The following is a 16,196-nucleotide window of genomic DNA, read 5'->3' on the forward strand; positions in this document are numbered from 1 at the left end:
CTACATGCTAACAATGCAACCATCAATATGCTCTAATCAATGCGTAAAAGTATCGTGTATGCGGATACCTACTACTGCTGCCGTTAGCTTAGCATAACGCAGCATATATATCATGTGCTTTCAGAGTGTGCGGTCTGTGTGCTTTTCCGTACGCAAATTTCACGAACTCGCTGCTCCGTCAATTGCCCTGATCACTCACGACCGTTTTCCCACTCTTTATTCGCAGCTGAGAACGCATTATTATCAACAGAGCGGATGCTAAGAGGCGATAAATCACCATTGCAACCAGCATGTAACCTACATAGAGCCTTTTGGGTACTACATATCCATATGTTTCAAGCAGCACTTCTCCAGTGGGAATGGGGCATTGGCCATTGGCAAGGCGAAGCGAGTCATCGCATCCGAAAGTTAGACCAGCGAAACCATAGTTGACCATAACCGCTATTCATTACTTTAGTACCCTAGCCGATATCAAGGAGGATTGGCAACGTACCCGTGGTATACTTCAACGGATTCACGTAGTTCAACGCTCTCAGAAATCCAAGCATATGCATAGAGAACAGGCCATTCATTAGTGTACCAATAGTCAGCACCACTGAAGTCATGGTCGCCGCGAAACCGGAATGTTTAAAAATCGTGTTGAAAGCAATACCGATTGACTCTCCACAGTTCACGACAACGAATGCAGCCAATACGGTAAAAAAAAAGGTTTCAACCGTGCGGTTAAGCCCTGTTACCATTACGACGAACGCAGCGAAAAAGAGGCCATTAATCATTTCCAGTGGGATCTCAAACAACGAGTAAGATGCCAGGAATGGGAGGACGCCATATACTCCATCATCGTGCTCGCGGTAGAATATATCACGTTGTTCAGGGTACACAGCAATATTGTTCAACATGCCGACAAAGTACAATGCGCAGCACTGCTGGATAATACCAAGACGATTGACAGAGCCATAATAGTCGTGTTTCAGCGGCGCAAAGAATAGCGCTAAGATTGCTCCAAATCCCACAACTTGGCCAAATCGTGCAGCAATGATAGCAGGTCGTCTAATCATGTCCAAGTAGCCACGCCTCACCAATATTGGCATTGCGCGAAAGAAAGGGGCTCTATCGCGTCCTAGTGATCCCAATTCGGCAGCAAGTAAAATTTCGCCTTTTGTTGTCAACAACTTCTGCGATCGCGACTTCTCCTCAAACCTTTCCAGCAGTTTATTGACTCTTTTGCGTGTGACTATCTCACTCGTTGGGTCTTGAAGATTGACCGAGATCAAATCAAGAATATGGTCGGTAGGATTCGTGAGCGGCGGGCAGGTATGTCCACAGTCAGCAAAATATTTCAGAACGGCATTGTTTCCGGGGCCTGTATACGCAACACGCCCACCTTTAGCCAGCAACAAGATATTTCCAAAGAACGAAAACAAGTCCGATCGTGGCTGGTGGATGGTGCACACGATTGTACGCCCTTCATCAGCAAGACCTTTTAGTACCGTTAGGATTGAAGCAGCAGTAAAACTATCGAGACCTGACGTGGGCTCATCAAGCAGGAGGATCTTAGGCTCATTTAGCAATTGGACACTGATCGATACCCGGCGCTTTTCTCCACCGGAAATGCCCTTCACAAGCTCACTGCCGATTGGCGTGTCCGCACAGTCCTTCAGACCCATCTTCAATATAACCTCCTCAACACGAGCCCGCTTTTGTTCCTTGGAGAGATGAGGTGGAAGCCGAAGATCTGCAGCAAACTGCAAAGTTTCGCGCACCGTGAGGGACGGAAGAAGACCATCATCATCTTGCGTTACATATGAGCAAATTGACTTCAGAACTGAGGGAGAAGGATCCTGGCCACCAAAGAGCACTGATCCAGACGAAAAATAGTGTGAAAATACAGATGAATGCAATCGAAGAGCTATATAATTCAGCAATGAACTCTTTCCTGAACCGGATGGGCCTAGAATCGCGTTTATTTTGCCTGGTTCGAAGTGGGCGGTAACGTTGTGCAGGATATCGATCCGACGTGTCATCAAGTATATGTTACGCTTTTTGATTCCAAGTTTCAACCCTGTGATGTCAACACTGACCGGTCGCTGCTTTTTCTGTGATTCCCATCCCGAATCAACGTCCATAGACACAGACTTCAAGGTGTCTTGCTTGCGCGTCGACGTGGCGGCTGAGACATCTATCGGTATGTATGTCAATATGAGACCGGCAATTAAGTACGATCCGACAGCAAAGCATAAAACCGCAATCAGTGGGACCGCAATCCAATGTTGAGGAAATCCTAACGATGAAAGCTGATATGAACCGGTATATTGAATGCATTCAGGATTCGACTCTCTACCATACGGGCAGTCTCCAAAGTAGTCTGTGAATTGGTTGGAGGTAACCGCGCCAAATCCAAAATACTGACAAGCAGTTAGATTTTATGGTGAGTATACAGTTCAGGGACATCTCACCACATATGCTATCCATCTCATCCATCGCACATACACTGGCATTGTACTTGCCTGGTTGAAATATCCACAAGCCATAGACTGGACAGTATACACCATGTTGGCGATCAAAGATGACTGTGGATAATCTCTGGATATAGCAGCGCACAAGGTAGCAACACATACCGACACCCACTGTTGCAATAATACATTAAGAAAATAGATGAAAAAGTGGTGGGCTGAAGTTCTGAGGCCGATCATAAAGTATGAGATAGCAGCAAACAAAAATGGACAGATCACGTCCTCAGTTGCCAGACGTGCAAGCCGTCGTGAGAGTAAGAAGCCTGCGACGCCGACCATACCATCCTTTCGTTCTCTGTCAAATACTTTCATATCCTACAATCCGTCAGCATTGTCAACCAGTTAACGACTGACACATACTATTTCACATAGTCGATACGTCTCATACATTAGGATCAAGTATCCCTGGAGTGCATTCGCAGAATAAAGAGCTCCCATCATCGACCGAATACCCAACAAGCTGCCATCCAGATTATAAAAGACCAAGCCACACATGATGCCCATGAAGATCGCCTCTAGGGTACCAGCGACTAAGCCCAATGTATCTCTATATGTGATTTTGAATGTTCTTTCTGTCAATACAACAATTTCTCGCCATAGAGGGGCACGCTTGTTTTTCAGTGAGGGTGGCTCATGTGAGATGCGCACCCGTTCAAAATTCTGTTCTCTGCGCCAGACTGTTACTAATAACCTGATTCTAGTGCGAGATTCGTCTTCGAGTTTGGCAGACCGCGTGTCATATGCCACAATGTCGATCAAGTAATCTGCTGGGTTCATGTGTTCTGGGACCGTGTAGCCAAGACGCGAAAAGTATGTCATGGAGTCTTTGGCTTTTCCGGAATAAACGGGCTGTCCCTGTGAAAGTAGCGTTATAGAGTCGAATAAGAAGAATATGTCCGATCGAGGTTGATGGATCGACAAAATAAGAGTCCGACCTCTTCGAGACAATTTTTGCAACGTCTTAATCAGTAGTTGGGCTGAATATGAATCGAGGCCGGTCGTTGGCTCGTCCAGAAATAGAACTGAAGGGTTGGATAATAGTTGGATTCCGAGACTCAGTCGTCGCTTTTCACCACCAGAGAGACCTTTGTGCTCGTTGTCTCCAACAATGGTGTCCGCGCATTCCTTGAGACCCAATTCAAGAATAACCTCTTCAACCAGTTGTCTTCTTTCGTCTTTTGTAGTTGACGACGGCAATCGCAGATCCGCGGAATATATAAGTGTTTCTCGACATGTGAGTGACGGGAGGAGAATATCTTGTTGCAAAACATATGCGTGTCGAATCTTCCGAATGTTTGAATGGCCGTTAAATATGACAGATCCGTTAATGTGAAGATTAGGAGATTTCATTCTGTGTGCCAAGACATTGAGCAATGAAGTCTAAGTAATATTAGATCTCATTTCGACGGCGGACGATTATAGTTACCTTTCCTGATCCGCTACCCCCAATAATGGCCATCACGGACCCTGATGGGACATCGATTGATATATCATCCAGAATCTTCTTCTCCACTCCGCTCCATCCCTTTTCGGCATCATCGGGTTTCAGCTTCTTCTTCTTCCTCCTAATTCCCGGAATCCTCACTACTGTCGCAGGCGTTATTGTAACAGTCAGATTCCTCACGGAAATATCAACCGTTTCGACTTCATTGAAGGACAGCTTGGGGCCACATTGCTCTATCGTCGGACTTGTCAGGACCGCGGATAGGTCGCAACCCTCTGAGGAGGGTGGGTCATGCTCTGTAATATCCTCACTGGCACTGTATGCCTTTTCTTTATATTCTGATTCGTCCATGATAGTTTCTGAACTTTGAGATAGGCTAAAGAAATTTAACTCAGATACAAACCAAGTAGTGATCTCTGACGATACGACTATGCGTTGGTGACGACCTTTTTGACCTCTCCCACCCTACGAAGTAGGTCGTGTCATAGGAAATAATTACCCGTGTTTGGCGATCAATCTGGCTATCAATAATCAACAGCTGGCGTTATGCAGGAACTATCCGGCGATTGCTTGGCGTCAAATTCGTGCGCGCAAAGTAAGTCGACGATCGATACTAAGGCTACGCTCCCGGATCCCATAAGAGCAACGCGGTGCCGCTATGGTCCGTTGAAGAGAGATGCCCAGACTGTGTTTGGCACTCTCTCGGTACGAGCCTGTTATTATTCAGTAGTTCTGGACTTGACCATCGACGATGGTGGTTGACGAACTGACCAGATTCGGTTCCTGTCCTTATCTGAACACAAATCGGCTCATGAAACCTTAAGTTCGTATTCGTGATGCGTTGAGACATCTCACAGAATTTTCTTATTTCTCAAAACCACAATTGTAGATGATGGAACAAGCTATATGTCTAGCTCAGTTGGCACTGGATATTTACTATGCAGCTGATATACATGAGACATTTTGTCCATCGGTATTTGCCGATGTGTAGTGGAGTAGTTGTGGGTCTCGTCAGTAAATATCGTTACCTGGGTTTCACATTGATACGATGTCTGCACAATTTGCAGCAAAACGCTGTGCCATTTCAGACCTGCTTCTGTCAAGTCCAAATATCGGTGCCACATTTTCAACATTTTTCTTATACACAAACGCGATACCTGTCTCCAGGGCAGGCACTAATCCTATGATGACCTTACCTCGCAGATAGAGCCCGATCTGTCATTTATCTACTATTTCCACGACTGCGGCTATATCTCTAGCATCGCTATCCAGTTAGCTCGGAATTACTTGCAGCTTGGGTAATTGCGTATATGCGGCAAGTCTGGCATCACAACCATTACCAAATGAGAAACCAAAATAGTATTGAAAAACCTTGTAACTAGCCACGAAACCCTCGTTACAACAATAAGAAAGCTGTGCGCGCCAACATGTATGGGTGACACCCGCGCCCACACCCGAATTCACAATTTACCGAATCGAACAATACTATATCAGTTTGTCCTGCGTCAATTGAGCTTCAGTTAAATACTGAAGCTATAAGCAGCGACCAGAAATTAGTGGGATAAGTTTAATAGCGGAATAAAAATGTCTGCGCCGTTGTACGTGTCTTCATACACGTCACCCACAGAGATCCAATTTATCAACAATCTGACTTCGCCGCCTACTGTCTTGCATATTTCAAAGCCAACCGGTGAAATTACCGTTACCAAAAGTATGTGCTTAGATCAGCATGTCATGTCATGTGTCGTGGCAGACATTGACATGTCGTATGACTGGTTGGCTAACGAGGCAAGCAGATGACGGCGATACCGACCAATATGCTACATTCGGGCAATCTGTCCCCGGTATCCTCGGCATTATGCGTTTACGGATTGGGAAATATGTCATTGTTATCACGAAGAGCGAGAAGATTGGCCTCATCAAGGGTCATGTTGTCTACAGGATCACGGACTTTGAGTTCATTTCATTGCGCGATGGGGCTGTCAGGGATAAGGACGAATTAACGTATCTGTCTTTACTGAAACGACATATTAAGACTGGGCCAATGTATTTTTCGTATACGTGGGACCTCACGAATAGTATGCAACGGCAGCAGGTTGCACCGGATGTGGCTATTTGGAAGAAAGTAAATACATCTGATGAAGGCAATTATCATTTTCTACTTTTGCTAACATTATAAATCAGGCCGATGAGCGATTCTTTTGGAATAGATACGCACAAAGTGAATTGATCGAATACTCCAAAACCAATTCCGATGCCGACCAATTTATTCTACCCGTTATATTTGGATGTATGTGCTAATAGCTGAGACTTGAATTGAGTCTAACATGCGCTTTGTAGACGTCAGCCTATCGAAGACTTCAATTAACGATGTCCCGCTTACATTCGGCTTGATATCCCGACGTAGCCGTTTCCGGGCTGGCACGAGATATTTCAGCCGTGGGATTGATCAGCACGGCAACGTATCCAATTTCAATGAGACAGAACAACTTATCGTTCTAGAGGTGCAAGGGGAGGACACATATAGTTTTGTTCAAACGCGCGGAAGTGTCCCGGTATACTGGGCGGAGATCAATAATCTGAGATATAAGCCGAAATTGAGGGTTTTTGACTCAGCTGTAAGTATAGTACATCTTAGGAGTTGCCCGTATCTTCTTCGGACGCTGATGAATGTAGTTTGAGACCGCAAGGGTGCATTTTGATCAGCAGAAGAAATCTTACGGCACGAATTACTGTGTTAACCTCGTTAACCAAAAAGGCCATGAGCAACCAGTCAAATCGGCGTACGAGACGGCTATTAAGTTGTTGGGTGATCCAGAGGTCGCGTATGTCTACTTCGATTTCCATCACGAATGCCGTGGTATGAAATTTCATCGTGTGCAACTTTTGATAGACCGGCTAGTGGAGATGGGTGCAGACAAGATGGGCTGGTTCCAGTCCGTGACGGACCCTGAGAAACAAGTTTCTGTGCCAAAAAAGCTTCAGAATGGCGTTGTTAGGACGAATTGCATGGATTGTCTTGATCGCACGAACGTTGTGCAGAGTATGCTCGCTGGATGGACCCTTCAGAAGATCTTGGTCGACGCGAAGGTTTTGGCGTTCGGTGGTCGTTGGGAAGATGATACCAAGTTTGAACTGCTATTTAGAAATGGTGCGGACTTTGTCCTAGGTTATTCAATACCGCGAATGCTGATAATCGCTAGTTTGGGCTGACAATGCGGATTACATTTCGAGAGCATATTCCGGCACTGGTGCTCTCAAAACTGACTTCACGAGGTATGGATGCTGCTGCATTAAGACTAATTCCATTGCTAATAGAGTCTAGAACCGGTAAGCGAACAAAGACGGGTGCTATAAACGATCTGATGAACTCAATCGAGCGCTATACCCGAAATAACTTCTTTGACGGCCCGCGCCAAGACGCATACGATCTTTTCCTGGGAAACCACCACCCGTACGAGGTTGTCGAACCCCCGTTCAGAGATCATAGACCCCTTCTTGTCCAATCCGTGAGTCATCGGGGCATATCTTCATTACGTTCTAAGTTTCTAACATTTTCTAGATGCCATTCATTTCCTATGGGGCAGTGTTGATGATTGGAGCCGCCCTCTTTCTACCGCGCGCAAATGACGCGAAGCTTTCAATCAGCATTTTTATCGGGATATGGCTTGTCGTGCTCGGTTACTCTATATACTTTATTGCTCAGCATGGTCTGGCGTATGTTAATTGGCCGCGTCTCGTGCCTCTGGACTACGTCGGCGAACAAGAAGTCGTTCATCCTGGAACTGGCAAGATCAGAGGATGGGTTATGTCAGAGAAGAGCAAGATTGAGAGCAAAATCCGTGGTCTTGAGGAGGGCAAGAAGCGTACTGAGTAGATTTTAGATTTGGAACTTAAGAGACTAGACAGTAGAATTGAAAGGGCATATAAGAGAGGCGCTATGGTGTCGCATGCGAAAGTAATTAGAGAACTCTTATGTGTATTATCAGACTTAATAGCCACTTGTGAGTAGCACATTTACACGGGCATTCTCGGTCGCAAGAACAAAGAATAGAGCTTTATTTCGACCACTTCACCATCCGGCGCGTACCCTGTCATGATGTCACAGGGCTTGGCTAGGCAAGGGCTGGATAACACTTAATGGGCAAGGAACTGGGCGGGAAACACAAGGTTGTATTTACAAAGCAAATACACAAGGACAAGGAACAAGAAGACAAGGTCTTTTCCCTTGGTCTGACGGCGAGGACAAAGCCCTCCTTTATATATTCCGCCAGACCAGCGGCGACAAACAAGGCAAGCAAGAACAATATTACAATGTAAGACAAACGTAAGACAAACACAAACACACAAACACAAGACAATATCAACGAGACAATCATAACACAAGCTATTGTTTCATCACACATGAACGTCCGCACTCCCGGGTCTAAGGATATCACTCTCGGAATCCCTCCAGGGCCCTCCACCATCTCCAGCGGCAGGGGAACACACAGGTAAAAGTAGCCCGTGAGCCTTTCCGTCACCATACTGTCATAAGACAGCTTCTCCGGAATTTTTCGGCACTCTTCATGTGCCGACGAAAGGCGTACTTCCCCCTGCAGCGCGCCAGTGCTTGCTGTGGGTGACGATACTCTCCTGGAAGCACTTGCGAGAGCGGTATTGTATCTCGAACGGCTTCATATCGTTCCTGAACCTAGCTGCTCCTGCCCTCAAACGCCTTCAGGAGGTCATCCGTCGGCGCGTCCCGTATATCGTAAGGAGTCTCCTCGAGCCAGGGCTTGTTCAGCATCTCTGCCGCCTCTTTGTTAATCGCCCTGGCTCTCAATGCCTTCTTGAACTTAGGGACCCCTTCCTCCTTTATGGCGCGCAGACATTCGTTGTATGTCCAACGTGCCGTCCCAATCCACTTCGCCAGTAATTCCTTCTCCTCTAGAGCACGCGCCTTTTCACCCATCCTGGGCTTCTTTTTGTCCGTCTTGGGCTTTTTTTAACGATCTTTCCTCGCCAGTATCGTCCACTAACCATTTGGTCATCGTGTACCTTAGCACCGGACGACAACCTAAGGCAAGTGGCCCAGTCGAGGGCAATCTGCTCCGAATCCCGTTTCTCGGCATTGCAGAAAGAAGAGGGCAGCCACAGTTGCTGGCTTGCGCTGAAACGCTGTTCCAAATTGGCAAGGGACATTTCTGTTGCTCGTTCTGTTGTAGTTGCTGTTGCAAATCCATCGTTATTGGCGCAAGCTGAAGAAGTACGTGGATGAAGGGTCAAAGGGACGGCAGAACAACGTGCGGACGAAGGCGAGAGGGAAGGTTGAGAGATCTAGCGGGAACACCACAGAAGCGGGGGACAGGTGAAGATATGTAAAATTCAGACGAGATGCTCTTCTCTCTTGGGCAACCAGGCGGCTGGTGTGCCGTAGCCCCACTCTCATCCCCCAGACTGCTAACCCACGATTCTCGTGCGACCCCGCTGTCTTGGGTTTGAAAGGACCCCTTTTTCCGGGGTCAGGGGGTGTCGGAAATTAGTTTGTACGTGAGTAGGCTTGTTGCTTGATCTTCTGTGTTGTTCGTTTAAATTAATGATTGTTTTACGTGCTTTTTATTAATTGTTTGTCTCCCGTCTGCTGACCTTGGCTCCTAGCACTGGCAGAACATAGGAGGAGTGTGCTCTCGCTGCTCGTTCACGCAGCACTATTGTCCACCAAATGCCTGTTTGGGGAACCAACGCCAAGCCAATGTCTCTCGATCGAACGTCTGTCGGGCCAACTGTAGCCCGAAGTTTCAGCTCTCGGTCCGAAAATGTGTCTGGACTAGGTATTCGTTAGTCACGAAATCGTGGGAAACGTGTGCGGCCTCCCTGTCTCAACCTCATGCTGGCAGTGTTGATGAGAATCCGGCCATGGTAGCGCGTGTATTATTATCCTAACTTGACTGTAATGAGCGTCCCTGTTGGAACACAAAGTAGATAAAACGTAACCCCCGCTTCCATCCGCACAAACACACTGGGGAGGTTGGTTGTTCGTAGGACCAAAAGATGGCGAGAACCAAGCCGCTTGGTCCCGCCTACGACGACTTTGAGAAGGCGGCAAGACGGCAGTTATCCATGGTGCCCTTCGCCTCTTTACAGGAGGCGTCGCGGACTCGGTCCAAGATGGCGAGAACCAAGCCTCTTGATCCCGTTCCTGCGACGCTGCCTCAACAAGGCGGAACAGTACCTGTGGCAAGAGGGGAGTTATCGTGCAATGATACTAACAAAATCAGGTTGCTAGTACACGAACCCTTCGTCTACTGCCACTAACGAAATCAGATTCCAGACTGAGGTCGTCTTCTACACATGCGAGCACGTTACTTGGTACGGCCCAGTAGCGTGTGTTGAGTGTTTTGGCATATGATACAAGGTCGCATCGGATCTCGCCGTTGTCAAACGTTGGGTCTGGTGCCGTCTAAAATAATACAAGGGGTAATAGTATTTCCACAAAGGGAATGCCGACTGCCGCGCGCCGCACGCCGACGATAGCGTCTGTCTACCAATACTAACCCGTATGATTTTGTGATTGAATGCCAGTGTACTTTACAAGCTATTTACATGCATAAAAGAGAAAATAGTACGATCAGGGACCGCATTTGGCCCTTACCCTCAATCGTGCTCCGGATGGCCAAGCTGGTAAAGCGTCAGTCTGTTATGGGGTTTCTTGTCTTGAGTCACAATTATACCTGAAAATCGCTTTTTGGAGTCGCGCTCCGGGGAACCGTCACTGTTTCCTCTTTTCCAGTATTTGTTTTATCTGCGAATACTGCTAGGTCCGGGACGGTTCTCTTTTGCTATTTCTCGCCTAGTGGGTTATTGCAGGTCTAAAGAGGAAGAAATTAGCCCCTGCGTAACTCTCAAACACCGTGGTCCCTTACCAAACTCCCACCGCAGAAATTTTCCGCTGCCGTCTTTTTTTTTCCCAGTTGTTGGATAAGAAGATCCCACATCGACTTCGCGCTCAACAACAGCAGTTCGCGGTAGACACGATGAGGATCAAAAAAAGGCACCAGGCCGGAGCGGCGAAGAATTTTATCACCCGTACGCAGGCGGTGAAGAAGCTTCAGCTTTCTCTGGCTGATTTTCGGTACGTTAGATCCTGAATATCACGGGTAGTATCGTCGATACTGGGCGAGATCGTATTGACAATTATATAAGTCGTATTTGCATATTCAAGGGAATATACCCCCGCGCCCCGCGAAGTGCTAAAAAGGCGAACAAAGGATCGACCGCGCCTACAACATTCTACTACACCAAGGACATCCAGTACCTTCTCCACGAGCCTGTTATCCAAAAGTTTCGAGACCACAAGATCTTCGCCCGCAAGCTCTCGCGGGCTTTAGGCAGAGGCGATGTATCTGACGCCAAGCGGTTGGACGAGAATAGACCGCGGTATAAACTTGATAGGATCGTGAAGGAGCGGTATCCTACGTTTTTGGACGCTGTTAGGGATTTAGATGATTCGTTGAGCATGTTGTTCCTCTTCGCGGCCATGCCGGCGTCGGATAAGATCTCGGCACGAGTAACAGAGGAAGCAGAGAAACTGTGCAACCAGTGGATGGCATACATATCCCGGGAAAGACTTTTGCGAAAAGTATTTGTCAGTATTAAGGGCGTTTACTACGAGGCCGAGGTTAAGGGGCAGGAAGTCGTGTGGCTTGTGCCATTTAGATTTCCGCAGAACGTGCCTGCAGATGTTGACTTTCGGATTATGTTGACGTTTTTGGAGTTTTACAACACGTTACTGCAGTTTGTGCTGTACAAATTGTACGCGGATGCCGGGCTTGTGTATCCTCCGAAAATCGATTCTGCGAAGGAACAGGGCGTTGGTGGGATTTCGGCATATGTTATGGAGAGCAAGCGCGACAAGGAGTTATCCTTGCAGGCGAGTACGACAGCGACAGCGATTACCGAGTCAGAAATGGAGTCGCGCGCGCAGACTATCTCGACCGTTCTCAGCAAAATCACCAACGACGCGGCTGGAGACGCTAACGAATACCCTGTCGACAACGACGAAGACGACGACGAGGAAGAAGCGACCGAGAAGCTGGATCAGTTCACAGCATTACCTAGCACAGACACTGCCATCAGCGACATCATCCCGCAACCGGAGGAGATGTCCCCGGAAGACGCGATCAGGAACCTGCTATCCCCCTTCACATTTTTCATCGGCCGCGAAGTATCCCTCGACATAGTCGAATTCACGATTCTTTCCCTTGGTGGCGCAGTCATCTCCGAATCGGCTCTGGACGCATACCTCAATGTTGACACTGACGCCGTGCCCGATGCTGGCGAGATCGACTTCGACGCACGGCAACGTGAAGTCGACGCATTGTTGAGCAAAGTAACGCATCAGGTTTGCGATAGGCCGGCGTTGGCGAGCAGGGCTCCGGGACGGATATACGTTCAGCCCCAGTGGATTTTTGATTCACTGAATAGAGGGCGACTGGCGCCGGTTGACGACTACGGGGTGGGTGCTACGTTGCCGCCGCATTTGAGTCCGTGGGGAGATGGAGCTGGGTATGATCCTGAAGCGATGGGTGAAGAGGAGGTGATGGAAGCGAGTGAGGAGGAGGATGAAGGGGTTGAGGGCGATGAGGAGGAGGTTGAAATTGAAGAGGAAAACCTGGAAGTAGAGGAAGAAGAAGGAGAAGAGGACGAAGCGTTGCAGCATCAGCGCGAACTCGAGTCCGAGGCCAACGGAATCATGTACTCCTCCACCACCTCCAAGAAGCGCAAGCGTGCGGGCGAGAAACCCAAGACATCGGCCGCAGAGAAGCAGGCTGAAGAGGAGAAAGAGCTGCGGAAGATCATGATGACGAATAAGCAGAAGAAATTGTATAACCAGATGCAGTACGGTATTCAGAAGAAGGACTATCGGAGAGACACGTTGAAGAACAAGAAGCGCAAGCTTGAAAAGAATAAGCAGCATAAGAAAAGGGTTTTGTAGGTTTGTGTATTTATAGAAGTAATTCATGGTCTTTTTATTGCATCTGCAACTAGAGATAATTTCGAGCCGAAGCTCTCCAGTGCACTCAGTGCAACAATCACATCACCTTACTTGGACTGCTCAAGGTAACCTTGACTCCACTCTTGGATTCCGTATACGTCGACTCGAGTCATCTCGAGCGGCACTTCACTTCTATTAAGCGAAGATATTCCAGTTGTAATATTGAAATTTTTGTGAGAATATATTTTTATAAAACAGGGAACGGTGCGACGAATGCTCCAAAACAAGTTCTGACTCGCATTCTGCCTTATCCAAGCTGAATTAGAAGAGTAGAGGCGCCAGCTTTGGATGAGCTATTTGCTAACGAAAATGACACCTTCGGCATGGGCATTGGCTATCGTTACCCTAAATGAATAACCGGGGGGCCTTGCTGAGCACCATTAAGAAGCTAGATCAATCGTTGGCGTACGCAAATCAAGGCTAGATCTCACCAGTCCGTATTATCTAGTCCACGTGGACTTTGCTCGATTTGTTTGCAAAAACCCGCCTGTCCATCTAGTAGCTAGATTGCCTCCTAGGATAATCTTAACGCAAAACTATTTGTATTGGACACTGTACATTATACATAAACAAGTTACAGTCCATATTACTATTCTAATATTACAAGTCCTACTAAATGCAAGGTCCAATGACTAATCGGTCGAAAAATATCCTGAAACAAACAAAATTAAACCTTTGGCTCATCCTGCGCCGTAGGGTCAACCGTCACAGGTGGTACTGTGTTGGCCGTATGCTCCATATGCTCGACCTCCTTCGTCTTCTCCTGCTTCGCGAGGTCTCTGTTTGCAGCAAGCTCAGTAACGTCGGCATTAGCTGTCTTCCAAGGCTTGATGTTTTCGGCCCAGATAATATCGATCTCCTCCAACGTCTTGCCCTTTGTTTCTGGAAACATAAGAAACACGTGAGCTGCCATGGCGACAGAGAACACGGCAAAAATTATGTACGTCTGCCACTGAATGTTCTGGAACGCGGGCGGTACGAAGAAAGCGAGCGCGAAATTGAAAATCCAGTTCCACGCACCACAGAAACCGTTTGCGACAGCGCGTTGCTTGAGCGGAAAAATTTCGGACACGTAGATCCAGATGCCGGGGCCCCAAGTTGTGGCGAAAGTGGCGACGAAGAGATAGTTGCACGCGATGATGGCCTTTGCGGCCGATTTTCCCGGAACAATCCACCGAATATTTGGGTTGCCGTTCACCTCCGGGACCCAGTGGCCGTGGGCCGCCATGAGACCGGAGACGGCGAAGAGCCAGACGGCCATGATGCATGCGCCGTAGATGAGCAGAGGGCGGCGACCCCAGCTGTCGATGAAGAGCAGTGCGGGCACGGTCATGACAACGTTAATAACGTACTGGATTGACGACGAAACAAGGCCGACATTGCCCTGATAGCCAGCCATTGCGAAAGTGTAGACGACATAGTACATCATGACGTTCATGCCGGTAAGCTGCTGCCAAATCTGACCGGACATGCCAACGAAGGTACGGACTCTCGAACCCTTGGCGAAAAGGTCGAAGATCGTGACATCCTTGGAAAGTCTGTCGATTCTAACGGCCTCGCGGAGCTCCTGGATCTCGATCTGAACGTCGGCATCCTCTACGTCGCCTTTGCCTTGCACATGGCTGATGATATCGATGGCCTCTTCCCATCTATCTCGAGCCGCAAGCCATCGCGGAGACTCAGGGAAGAGTAAAAGCGAGACGAGGAGAAGAAAGCCGGGTATCATTTGAATGCCCCACGCAAGACGGAATGACGAGGGGCCCTTTATAAATGTGCAGCCGTACGAGATATAGAACATGATCCTAAATCGTCAGCATTAAATAAATATAACAGGGGGTGAGCAACATACATTATACCCCAGGTGACAGCCCACTGGAAGAGACCGACGAGACGGCCACGAATTTTCTTTGGGCTGAGCTCGGCGAGGTAGACAGGGACCTGACTGGAGCAAATACCAATGGCAAGACCGGCGATCAGACGACCGCAAACGAGCTGCGCGACGTTCTGCACCGAGCATTGGATGGCTGCACCGATCACCCAGATAATAGCTCCGAGCTGAATAGTGTATTTTCTATCGAGTAGTTAGTTAGGAACTGTCGTTAATCAGCAAATGGAACTCCCTACCTTCCGAGCTTGTCGGAAACAAACCCAGCACAGAGTGACCCGAGGAAGGAGCCACCGGCCATGGAAGCAGTGATACCTCCCTGTTCGGTGGAATCAGGATAGTTGAAGAACTCGCGGTAGGTCTCGTTGTCGACAAAGGCAGAGACAGACGAGATATCGAAACCGAACAGCATACCGCCGATCGTCGCGGCAGCAGCCACGAGGTAGGGGTTGTAAATCTTCGGAGCACGCATTGTTGATATGTAGATAAGCAGACAACTAGCAAGTTGCACACAGTGAACAGGATACAGGCTGTGGACAGCGGACAGGAGTAGCTTTAAGTACAAGCAACAGGCGGGATCGACCACGCACCCCGCGGGGATGCACACGCGAATACAGCAGAGTTTTGCTTCTCCATATGGTCCAGGAACGTCCGACGGCGGTCTCGCAGACGACCAGGCTCAAGCCGATATCCGCGAGACGATGATGTCACGCGTTTCAACGGTCACCCGGTCCGGAGTGGCAACTCACAGTTAAGTCACGGCGAGCAGGTCAAGGTTCCGCACAAGCGTTTCCAGCGGGCAGTGGCGTTGTTTCTCCGCGTCGGCGGGCCGAAAGAGCGTGACGACAACTACCCAGGTACCCCGTGGCGAGACCCGCAGGTTAGTCGGACACGCGCGCAACATCGTAAATCCGTAAATCCGATGTCGGTGGCAATCATGGGGACTGACGTCGATCCCGCACTTTCTCATCGGGGATAGGGTTGTTGCCCCCGCCACTCCCGGGTGCGCTTGCGCTTAAAATTCTTTTTTGGCTCCAAAGTCGCGCAGCATCGCCAGCGCTTCAGGAGTAAGCGGTTCGCATGATATTACTCTCTCAATAGTCAGCCACAAATTTCACGGACCCTGCCACCACAACAAAAGACGCTGGTGCTGTTGGCAGGAGGCACTGCTCGGGTAGCCGCCGAGAATGCAAACCGTTCGGAACACGGAAGTCCATGGGCTGATCGAGCCGCACCGATGCATTGATTTGCCGGTCTAGGCACTTACGCTTCGGATGAGGTGCCCCCACTAATAAGAACTGACCGGAAAAATTAAGC

The 16,196-nt window shown here is 48.5% G+C and overlaps 6 protein-coding genes across 6 annotated transcripts; 2 read left to right on the forward strand and 4 right to left on the reverse strand.

Annotated features, from left to right (window-relative positions):
• Positions 1 to 137: 137 nt before the first annotated feature.
• Positions 138 to 4,405, reverse strand: POJ06DRAFT_83969 (P-loop containing nucleoside triphosphate hydrolase protein). Its single transcript, XM_056191641.1, has 5 exons — positions 3,940 to 4,405; positions 2,874 to 3,893; positions 2,457 to 2,828; positions 494 to 2,405; positions 138 to 441 (listed from the first exon to the last, which is right to left on the reverse strand). The coding sequence occupies exons 1-5, from the start codon at positions 4,306 to 4,308 to the stop codon at positions 179 to 181; spliced, it is 3,936 nt and encodes a 1,311-aa protein (XP_056044364.1). The 5' UTR covers positions 4,309 to 4,405; the 3' UTR covers positions 138 to 178.
• Positions 4,406 to 5,404: 999 nt separating this feature from the next.
• POJ06DRAFT_249829 (SacI homology domain-containing protein) lies at positions 5,405 to 8,179 on the forward strand. Its single transcript, XM_056187217.1, has 7 exons — positions 5,405 to 6,082; positions 6,142 to 6,247; positions 6,298 to 6,575; positions 6,634 to 7,108; positions 7,161 to 7,233; positions 7,283 to 7,466; positions 7,520 to 8,179. Exons 1-7 carry the CDS (start codon positions 5,687 to 5,689, stop codon positions 7,832 to 7,834), a joined length of 1,827 nt encoding a protein of 608 aa, XP_056044365.1. The 5' UTR covers positions 5,405 to 5,686; the 3' UTR covers positions 7,835 to 8,179.
• On the reverse strand, positions 7,954 to 8,661 carry POJ06DRAFT_84081 (uncharacterized protein). The gene has a single exon (XM_056191643.1). It carries the CDS (start codon positions 8,481 to 8,483, stop codon positions 8,073 to 8,075), a length of 411 nt encoding a protein of 136 aa, XP_056044366.1. The 5' UTR covers positions 8,484 to 8,661; the 3' UTR covers positions 7,954 to 8,072.
• Positions 8,651 to 9,141, reverse strand: POJ06DRAFT_267085 (uncharacterized protein; the record flags this gene model as incomplete). The annotated part of the gene is made up of 2 exons (XM_056189209.1): positions 8,651 to 8,932; positions 8,980 to 9,141. 2 exons carry the CDS (start codon positions 9,139 to 9,141, stop codon positions 8,651 to 8,653), a joined length of 444 nt encoding a protein of 147 aa, XP_056044367.1.
• A 1,777-nt stretch (positions 9,142 to 10,918) lies between these two features.
• Positions 10,919 to 12,964, forward strand: POJ06DRAFT_208257 (Pescadillo N-terminus-domain-containing protein). The gene is made up of 2 exons (XM_056185402.1): positions 10,919 to 11,071; positions 11,143 to 12,964. The coding sequence occupies exons 1-2, from the start codon at positions 10,974 to 10,976 to the stop codon at positions 12,932 to 12,934; spliced, it is 1,890 nt and encodes a 629-aa protein (XP_056044368.1). The 5' UTR covers positions 10,919 to 10,973; the 3' UTR covers positions 12,935 to 12,964.
• Positions 12,965 to 13,508: 544 nt separating this feature from the next.
• On the reverse strand, positions 13,509 to 15,682 carry POJ06DRAFT_249835 (general substrate transporter). The gene is made up of 3 exons (XM_056187218.1): positions 15,119 to 15,682; positions 14,844 to 15,065; positions 13,509 to 14,796 (listed from the first exon to the last, which is right to left on the reverse strand). Exons 1-3 carry the CDS (start codon positions 15,349 to 15,351, stop codon positions 13,662 to 13,664), a joined length of 1,590 nt encoding a protein of 529 aa, XP_056044369.1. The 5' UTR covers positions 15,352 to 15,682; the 3' UTR covers positions 13,509 to 13,661.
• Between the last annotated feature and the right edge of the window lie 514 nt (positions 15,683 to 16,196).

Source organism: Lipomyces tetrasporus (assembly GCF_029532465.1).
Source record: "Lipomyces tetrasporus strain NRRL Y-64009 chromosome Unknown POJ06scaffold_4, whole genome shotgun sequence".
NCBI classification, from domain to species: Eukaryota; Fungi; Ascomycota; class Lipomycetes; order Lipomycetales; family Lipomycetaceae; genus Lipomyces; species Lipomyces tetrasporus.